This window comes from Stegostoma tigrinum, chromosome 38 (assembly GCF_030684315.1).
Source record: "Stegostoma tigrinum isolate sSteTig4 chromosome 38, sSteTig4.hap1, whole genome shotgun sequence".
Lineage (NCBI taxonomy): Eukaryota > Metazoa > Chordata > Chondrichthyes > Orectolobiformes > Stegostomatidae > Stegostoma > Stegostoma tigrinum.
In genome coordinates, this window is record NC_081391.1 from 21,060,497 (window position 1) to 21,070,651 (window position 10,155).

The 10,155-nt window shown below is 44.9% G+C and overlaps 1 protein-coding gene across 1 annotated transcript; it reads left to right on the forward strand.

Annotated features, from left to right (window-relative positions):
• Window positions 1-1,617: 1,617 nt before the first annotated feature.
• Window positions 1,618-3,903, forward strand: LOC132206444 (ferritin, heavy subunit-like). The gene is made up of 4 exons (XM_059640610.1): window positions 1,618-1,719; window positions 2,687-2,833; window positions 3,407-3,532; window positions 3,747-3,903. Exons 1-4 carry the CDS (start codon window positions 1,618-1,620, stop codon window positions 3,891-3,893), a joined length of 522 nt encoding a protein of 173 aa, XP_059496593.1. The 3' UTR covers window positions 3,894-3,903.
• The last annotated feature ends 6,252 nt before the right edge of the window (window positions 3,904-10,155 follow it).

Consider the following 10,155-nt stretch of genomic DNA (forward strand, 5'->3'; position numbering starts at 1 on the left):
TTGGATATGTCCTTGGAAGTGACGAATTTAGAGAGTGACAGAGATAGGGCTGGAGAGTGAGACTAATCAGGTAGCTCTTTCAGAAGCTATTACAGGAACGGTGGGCTGAACGGCCTCCTGTTGTGAAAAACGCTCTGAATTTCCACTCAGGAAATTCTGAGAGTTTGGGGACGGGGTTTGAATTCCACCTGTAGAAGGCACCTTTAATGTGGGAAAGCTGTAACACGCCAGCAGAGACATGGTCCTTTACACAAGGTAGACCCAGTTCCACTGGCAAAGAAATGTTGACTGGGGATCCCCCCACTGCTGACCAACACCCACTGTCACAGCCAACGATCGCACACACCTATCTTCCACCTGGATGGCCGCTGGGGACTGGTTTTGCATTGCACTTTATCAGGACCCTCCCCTCGATCGTACCATCCTGGGTGGCGCTGCCAGGAGGTGAAATCTTCTTCAGGTATCACTCTCAGAACCAACAGAACACTCGAGGCTCTCCATCACTGCGAGGTGACAATCCACAGGCATGAGCTGGAGGCAGGGAGATTCTGCTCAGGTACAGACCCACCACAGAATCGGAGAATTGTTATGGCACAGCAGGAGGCCATTCGGTCCTTTGTGCCTGTACCTGTTCTGGTTGTTTTCTAAATCTGCCTGTAGAGATGATTTAAGATCTCTGGATCTGGTAGGAACTTGTACCAAGGCCTCCTGGTCCACAGCTAGGGACATGACCCCTTAACCACAAGACCCTGGCTGCGCTAGTTGCACAAACGTGGAATCATAGAAAATAAATGTTGAGTCGGCCATTCATCCCTTCCAGCCTGCTCTGCCATTCCATGTGATTGTGGCTGATTCCATAACTCAGCACCATATTCTCACCCTCTCTGCATTCCCTTTTGATCCAGCCCTCAAAGCTCTCCCCAATTCCTGTTTTGGCTTCAATCCTTTTCTGTGGCAGAGAATTCCACAGGATCCACCACCCCGCCCCCCGAGGTGAAGAGATTTCTCCTCACCTCAGTTCTAAATGTATCCTTAGACTGCAAACCCTGGTCCTGAACTCCCCCATAATCAGGAACATCCTTCCTGTCTTTTCCACAGCTGACACTGTTACAATTTTCTATGACCCAGAGACAATTTCCCAACTTTCTTTCCCAAATCCCAGCATAACAAGCTGAGAAACTGATGCCCCTCTTCATCATTGAATCCCTCATGCAGTTGCTCACAACCACCTTAATTAAAAAAAATGTGAAAACTTTTCTCAAACCAAATTGACTTATTTTAAAAAAGAACCAAATAACACACGACCTGAGTGAGTGGTGCAGAAGGTTTGAGATGCCGAATGGCCTCCTGCTGTTCCAATCACAGAATAACCATCCAGACCTGGCTCTCATCTCCACCTCTGATCAGCTCTGCTTAACACACCCACCCCCTCTCTCTCATTGGTGCCTGTATGCAGGGGTGGTTCCTGATTGGCCGGCAGCAACTGTCAGTCATCATCAGTTCTGCCTCTCTCTGTGTGACTGCAGGATGGTCCCAGGACTATAAATACAAGAGCCTGTGGGAGAGAGAGACTTAGTTCTAGAGTTTTCTTGGTGCTTGTGAGCAGGAATAGTGAAGATGGTTTCCCAAGTGTGTCAGAACTACCACAAGGACTGTGAGGATGCTGTTAACAAGCAGATCAACCTGGAGCTCTATTCCTCCTATGTTTACCTCTCCATGGTGAGCTTTGTGGAATTGAAGCCTGTGCTATGATAGTGTTGACCTGTTTGGTTTTTACGCTGAGTTAATGAATTAGCTGTAACATGTATTATTTTCTGTGGCCCTTCCCCTGTTGCAATCTAGTGCCGGTCTTATCACTGACTCTCTGTTCAAAACTTGACCACTGTCTTCATGTCCAACTGGCTCCTGGATGTGGATGCCCAGCTTGCTGTCTCTGGACAATGTAACCCTTGGTGATTTTTTTCATCTAACTCTGGAGGGATGATCTGGTCTTGGTCAATAATTAATTTTTGTAAAACTTTGGTTGTATTCCTTTTCTCAACAAAAGCTTTTCCTGACACAAATATACTCCTTTTTTAAAACCTTGCCCTATTCACCGGACTGTCTTGTGCTCAAGATGTCAAGTTCCCTGAACTAAAAGAACAGCTGCTGCTAGACATTAAACACTAACAAAAATAGCTAGAAAAGCTCTACAGAGCTGGAAGAAATCCAAGCTCTGGGTCCATTGACCCTTTCTCAGAAGTGGCTTTGAGCTATGCAATGTGAGGAAAGGGGCACATTTTCAGACTATGTATGTGTTTTTTTTTCTTTCTCTCTAACAAAGCAGTTAAAATTCTGTGGAGTGGGTGGTAGGACACTGCGGTTATTCAGGTGGGTGATAGTGATAATGAGACTGCTGACTGAGCTTTCTGGTTGTGTTAATGAACACATGTCCCTTCATTCAGTTGGACAGGGGCCGAACTGGTCTCCACCTCCTGAACAATAGTGTTTCTAACCTGCAGAGCAGGGATGTCTAATGGCTCTAGACAGCTCTCCCCTTCATCATCCATGGAAGGTGACTTCCTGCTTTGTCTGTTTTTTTAACCACTTAAATGTGGAATCCAGATGGTGCCCAGGTTAGTTCCAGAGTGAGGAGTGTCATTCATGAATTTCAGACAGTTTCCTTTTAGCCTCTCTCTCCCCACAGTTCTCTTACTTTGACCGGGATGATGTTGCCCTGCATCACTTTGCTGAGTTCTTCAAGGAGCAGTCCCATGAGGAACGGGAACACGCTGAGAAACTGATGGCATTCCAGAATAAACGTGGAGGTCGAGTCATCCTGCAGGACATCAAGGTTAGATTCTGAAGCCTTCTGTTTGCAGCTTTTTGTGAGCAGCTACAATCGACTGGTATCTCCATCTATTTAGCTTTAGCCTTGAACAAATACTGTGTGAAGGGGAGGGTGTTCACCAAAATAGGATTCCTTTAGGTTGAAAGGAAATACTCTGCACTTATGAGGGCAATTGAGAGGAACCAGAATAGTGAGTAGATATCAATGTGAATGACTCTCCTTCAGACAGAATGAGGTAACAAAAGCTAAGACAGGAAATTGTTGCACTGTGGAAAGTAGCAGTGTCCAGCCTTTCTGAATCTGGAAGATGTTTCTAACACCACAATAGTGAAGCCAGGAACTACTTCCATTGGTACCTATTCTCTACATGTGAATTCTGAGAATCTACATTAACAGTAGAATGTGTTTAGAAAATTTGTTATTCCCTCAGTACAAAATCTAGTTGTTGTCTTCAAATTCAAGTTGGTTTGCAGTACCTCCCCTACAATGATGAGGGATAACTAACTGATCAGATGTAGACTAATGATACAACTGCCTGCTGAACTGTGCTTTCTGTTCCTGCTTCCCTCCCTCCAGAAGCCAGAGCAGGATGAGTGGGGCAGTGGTCTGGAGGCAATGCAGAGAGCTCTGCAGATGGAGAAGGATGTGAACCAGAGTCTGCTGGATCTGCACAAACTCGCCTCTGGCCACACTGACCCTCATGTGAGTTTGTAAACTTTCTTCTTGGAAGAAAGTGGTGTGTTTGTGCACTCTCTGGGTAAAAATCCAATTACCTTCTCCCAGCCTCCTGCAGGCTGTTAAAACAAACTTACAAATGCATCACCTCAGTGGACCTCCACCTGGTTGTGATGGTCACATCTGTCATGGGGGTCACTTTCAGACACTTTTGATCCTCTGGATTAATTTTCTCTTCCAGCTGTGTGACTTCCTGGAGAGGCAATACTTGGATGAGCAAGTGAAGATGATCAAGAAGCTGGGAGATCACATCACCAACCTGAAGAGACTGGGAGCCCCTGACAATGGCATGGGAGAGTACCTGTTTGACAGGCTCACACTCGGCTGAATGGGGTCAATAATGTGTATGTTGTACATGGTGACATAATGCTAGTAACTTGGTTGTGCTCTGAGCAAATTAAAATAGTGTTCACCATGCAACTGAGTACTTTGCATAATTTCACAGCTGCTTCTGGCTCTTGGTATTGCTGTTTGACACCTGATCATGAAGTGTTTTTCTGTTCTGATTAACCTTTGATTCAATGCCTGCCCCACTGGCTTGCTCCTTTTCTCTTGTTTGTAGGAATTAGGTGGGCAATCCTTGTAGTGGAAATTCCACAAGTGTTCAGTTTGGGTTTTTTTGGCGAGTAAGCAGTGTTGTATTGACTTCTTTATTCCAAACCAGCTTCTGGTCAATATCTTCAGTGAAACCAGCCCCCTGTCTCAATGTTAGACACTGCCCTTGCAAATGTTTAGGTCTCTTTTGTAAATAAGCAGGGGCAGGAAATAGCAAGTTTGGGGAGCATCTGTGGAGAGAAAACTGTTCAGTCCCAGGACCCAAGCTTTCCAGCAATTTTGTTGTCGCACTTCAAATCTAATGATTTGAGCATACATTCACTCTTTTTGGAACAGGAATATATATAGCAGAACATCCAGCATTTCAGATGCACTGATCTTTCGCATTTAGATAAGCAATTGTGTCCAGATGTGGGAAATTGGTTTCTCTCTTTTGCTGCGGTGGTGGAAGGAGTGAGGGCAGTGGCTGTTTGTAGGAGAATGGCAAAGTTTGTTTTCTTGTGTATCAGTCTCTCTGCTTCTAGACAATGATCCTGATTAGGTAATGAAGCAGTCCCCACCTTCGAGCCCCTGTGGTAGAACTTCTATCACTTCTCTGCAGTCTAAGGACGCCAAATGCTCATGACACCAGGAGAAAATAAAGCTCGAACCCAAATGCCACTGGCAGAAAGCAGCAGTTCCTATTCTTAGCAAGGAAATAAGCTCTCCTGATGTAGATTGACTGACTGGAATGTACCTACACCTGCAGAGCACTCTGGCTGCCTAATTACTGATGCTCAGGGGTGACAGATTCCTTTAGAAAAAGGATGAGGATGTCTCTGAGCTGACACCATTTATCCATTTCCGATTGCCCCCCGCCAAAGCCAGGTCAGAGTGTCACGCTTTGCTGTGGTTGCAGTGTCATATGCAGGCCAGACTAAGTAAGGATGCATTTTTGACACTGAATTTAATGCTACTCATCAGTTTCTTAATTCTAGAACTCCAGAGAGTTGTTGCACAGAATTAGAAGATCAGTCCACCACTCCAGAAATGTGATGGCCTCCCGCTCCCACCAGCCACGAGATTCATTCTTTGCACCACTGACACACACAGAGTACACTGTGTACTGCCTCCCAAAAGCTGCAGAAATCCACCATCGCTCCTGAGACAATACTTTCCATAGCCCTAATTACGTGCCATGGGAGAAAAGCATCTGATACAGGGGAACACCACCCCCTCTAACTACTCCACCAAGCGACATGCCATCCTGAGTTGGAAACGTGACCCGCCATGCTCCAGGGTCGGTGGATCAGAATCCTGGAATTCCCTCACTCAGAACATTATGGATCTGACGACAGCAAATAGGCAACAGCAATTCAAGAAGGAAAGCCACCACATTCTCTCATGGTGAGCCTGATCTCAGACCGGGTCCAATACCTCGGGATGGGCCTTCTTTTGTGAAATTGTCAAGTCCTAGTTCAACCCCATCTGGAGTGCACTGTTCCAGTAGGTTCAATCCAAAGATGCTTATGCACAGAATTTCTGGAATGAACCTGGGCAGAAAGTTAATTGGCTACGATGATAATAGTTTTCCCAAGTCTCTCGGTGTAGAAGTGGAAGGGATGTCTGTGCTTGAAATTTACAAGTGGATTCATGGATTTGATAGGGTAGATAGAGAGATCCTGCTTCTTTTCAATTCCATTCCAGGACCGAGAGTGGGGAATATGATTACATTCCTAGTAGTAGAAGTAAATCATCCATGATAAAGCAAAAAACAGCTGCTTTTTGGAAAGGATAATATGTGAATGAGCAGTTAGATATTTATTCGGTAAGATATTGATGTTGCCAATCACTTTCCCATTGCAACATATGACCAAACAGGTAGATGAGAGAAAACCGGTTGATGTGGTGTATATGGATTTCGGCAAGGCTTTCGATTAGGCTATTGTACAAAATACGGAGGAATGGGATTGTGGGAGATATAGCAGTTTGGATCAGAAATTGGCTTGCTGAAAGAAGACAGCGTGGTGGTTGATGGGAAATGTTCATCCTAGAGACCGGTTACTCGCGGTGTACCGCAAGGGTCGGTGCTGGGTCCACTGCTGTTTGTCATTTTTATAAACGTAGAAGGATGGGTTAGTAAATTTGCAGACGACACGAAGGTCGGTGGAGATGTGGATAGTGACGAAGAATGTTGTAGGTTACAGAGAGACGTAGATAAGTTGCAGAGCTGGGCTGAGAGGTGGCAAACGGAGGTTAATGCGGACAAGTGTGAGGTGTTGTACTTTGGTAGGAGGAACCGGAAGGCAAAGTACTGTAAGATTCTTGGTAGTGTAGATGAGCAGAGAGATCTCGGTGACCATGTACACAGATCCTTGAAAGTTGCCACCCAGGTTGACAGGGTTGTTAAGAAGGCATACAGTGTTTTAGCTTTTATGAATCCAGGGATCATGTTCCGGAACCAAGAGGTTATGCTGCAGCTGTACAAAACTCTGGTGCGGCCGCACTTGGAGCATTGCGTACAATTCTGGTCACCGCGTTATAAGAAGGATGTGGAAGTTTTGGAAAGGGTGCAGAGGAGGTTTACTAGGATGTTGCCTGGTATGGAGGGAAAGTCTTACGAGGAAAGGCTGAGGGACTTGAGGCTGTTCTCGTTAGAGAGAAGAAGGTTGAGAGGTGACTTAATTGAGACATATAAGATAATCAAAGGGTTAGACAGGTTGGATAGGGAGAGCCTTTTCCCTAGGACGGAAACGGCGAGCACGAGGGGGCATAGCTTTAAATTGAGGGGTGAACGATATAGGACAGATGTCAGAGGTAGTTGCTTTACTCAGAGAATAGTAAGGGTATGGAACGCTTTGCCTACAACGGTCGTAGATTCACCAACTTTAAGTACATTTAAGTCGTCATTGGACAAGCATATGGACGTACGTGGAATAGTGTTGGTTAGATGAGCTTCAGATCGGTATGACAGGTCGGCACAACGTCAGGGCCGAAGGGCCTGTACTGTGCTGGAATGTTCTATGTTCTATAACATAAAAGATTAATGCATTTTGGTTGAGAAACATAGAAAGACAAAACAGGCTCGATGTTACAAATCTGAGGTGAGTACGGGAGCAGAGGGACTTTGGGTTTCAAGTATGTGATTATCTGAAAGTGGCCGAGCGGGACTAACCTGCTATGAAGAAGGCTTTTGTGAAATGTGTGTTTTCAAATAGATGCGGAGAGTATAAAAGCGAGGAATAGATGTTACACCTCCACAAATCATGGGTTAGACCACATTTGCAGTACTGTGTTCAGTTCTGGGCATGGTATTTAAGGAAGGACATTAAAGCCCTCGACAGAGTTCAAAGGGCATTTACGAGAATGACACCAGGAATGAGGGATTTTAGATACAAGGAAAGATGAAGGAAATTGGGATAAATCTCCTTGAAGCATAGTTGATTAAGAGGTGTCCCCGTTGAAGTGACAAAAATAATGAACATTCTGTCAGGGTAAAGGAGGATATCCTGTTTTCACCAGTTGATACGGCAGTGATGAGGGGTCACAATTTGTCAGTAAGGGAGCTCTGAGATGAGGACAAACCTCTCTATTCAGAAGGTTGTTAGGATTTGGAATCTGATGCCTGGGAGAGTGGCGGAGGTAGATCCCATAGGTGGCTTCAAAACAAGAGCTGGATATATACTTGGGAGTGACGAATATAGAGGGTATAGGGCTGGAGAGGGCGACTAGGTGGGTAGCTCTTTCGGAAGCCGATACGGACATGATGGGCTGAATGGCCTCTGTCGTTAAAAATCCTCTGAATGTCCACCCAGGAACTTTTGTAAATTTTGGGTTTGTATTCCTCTCAGTCTTAAATGTCCAACCCAGTCCTCTTACATCAGGATACCCTGATCCTGGACTCCCCCATCATTGGGAACATCCTTCCTGTCCTTGCCCCGTCTGATCCTGTCACAGTTTTCTATGACCCAGAGCCAATTTGCCACCTTTCTGTCTCATATCCCAGCACAACAGGCTGAGAAACCGACACCTCTTCTTCATTGACTTCCTCGTGCAGTTTGTCACAACCGCCTTAATTTAGAAACAAAATGTTAAAGCTTTTTTCAATTGCCAGTCATCATCAGCTCTGCCCTTCTCTGTGTCAGTGCGGGATGGCCCCCAGGAGTATAAATACAGAGCTTGTCGGGGAGCAACTCAGTTCTAGGGTGGTCTTGGTTTTAATGAACAAGGCTAGTGATGATGGCCTCCCAAGTATGTCAGAACTACCACAAGGACTGTGAGGATGCTGTTAACAAACAGATCAACCTGGAGCTCTATTCCTCCTATGTTTACCTCTCCATGGTGAGACTTGTGATCTTGAATGGTCTATTTCAGTGTTAGGGCTGTGATATGATTGTACTGAGCCTTTAAGTGGCTTCTTGCTCAATGATTTAGTACTACCATATATCTTGTCTGTTGTCCTTCCTGGAATGAATCCTGTGAGTGCTCTTAATGCTAATTCTGTAGCAATTTTAAGCTTGTCTTGTGTTGGAGCTGGCTCTTGTCTAGGAGTCCCCAGGATGTTGTAATTCTGGGCAGAGCACATTTTTGGTGCTGAGGGATGGCCTGGTTCTGCTTCTTAATTCAACTCCTCCTTCCATGTTGATATCAATGGCCCATTTATATTTGAAATCATTTACATCCTTGTGGAAGCTTGCATCAGTCCAAATCTAACTTTTTATATCTTGTCCTTTTAATGAAGCCTTTTTTTTAATAAACATCCTAACTGTGATTAACTACTGGAAATAAAAGACTAAAATGAGCTGCTGGAAAAGCTTAGTGGGTCTGGTAGGATCTGTGGTGAGAAATCAGTTCCTGTTTTTGGTCCGGTGACCTTTCCTTCACGGTTTTTAGTTGCTACTTATGAGGAGCAGACTTTTTCCACTCCCAAGATGGATTATCTGGAACAAAAATCAGTCACTGTCTCTTGTGCAGATGAGGTGTTAGGACAGTGGGGCTAAATCAGATGAGTGATGTTGGTAATGTGAGGAGCTCAGATTTCAGCTTCTCTTGGTCAACATGCACATGTCCCTTCATTCAGTTGGACAATGCCCTGATTGGCTTCCAGCACTGGGTAATAGTGTTTCTGACCTGCAGTGCAGGGATGTCTAATGCCTGTTGCCAGCTGTGACCGTCACCGTGCACTGTCTCACCAAGTCACCGACCAGCGGTTGTAGCGGGTGCTACTTAATCTTTATTTCTAGATGTTTGAACAAATGTCTGTCTAGTTTAGTTTATGGATGACCATAAATGTAAATACCTGTCTTCTTACTGTCCATCTAACTTCCATTTCGTGAGCAAAACCAAGCTGAATTGAGTGAAATTTACTTCCCATTTTGTCTGTTTGCAGTTCTCTCTCTTTGACCAGGATGATGTTGCCCTCCATCACTTTGCTGAGTTCTTCAAGGAGCAGTCCCATGAGGAGCGGGAACACGCTGAGAAACTGATGGCATTCCAGAATAAACGTGGAGGCTGAGTCCTCCTGCAGGACATCAAGGTTGGATTCTGAGAATGTCTGTCTGTTTGCAGCTTTTTGAGCAGCGACAATCGAATGGTATCTCCATCTATTTAGCTTCAGGATTGATCAAATACTATGTCAAGGGCAAGTTGTTCCCCGAAACAGGATTTGTTTAGGGAAAAGGGAAATACTTTGCATTTGTGACTCAATAGCAGAAGGCAATTCAGATGATCCAGGCTACTGGATGGTGAGCACATGTCCCTGTATGTGACTCTATATGGACAAGGTGAGGTAACAAAAGGTAAGGCTGAGAACTTGCAGCTACAAAAAGCAGCAGCATCCAACCTCACTACATCTAGAAGAGGTTTGTAATGCCTTGGGACCATTCTGGTCACTACATCAAACAGTAAAGCAAGGGATTACTTCCATTGCGACTGATTCTAGATACGACTTCTTTCAGAATTCACAGTAACAGTGAGATATGTTAACATTTCTTTATTCTCAGGCCAGCATAAAATCTAGAGGGTTTTTGTATCCAAGTAAAATTTTTTGTCTGAAT

What these genes read in the sequence shown, in the direction of transcription:
- LOC132206444 (XM_059640610.1), top strand. Translation starts at nt 1,618, where the DNA reads ATGGTTTCCCAAGTGTGTCAGAACTACCACAAGGACTGTGAGGATGCT. An exon ending in TCATCCTGCAGGACATCAAG is followed by an intron (nt 2,834 to 3,406) that starts GTTAGATTCTGA and finishes CCCTCCCTCCAG; the next exon opens with AAGCCAGAGCAGGATGAGTG. An exon ending in CTGGCCACACTGACCCTCAT is followed by an intron (nt 3,533 to 3,746) that starts GTGAGTTTGTAA and finishes TTTCTCTTCCAG; the next exon opens with CTGTGTGACTTCCTGGAGAG.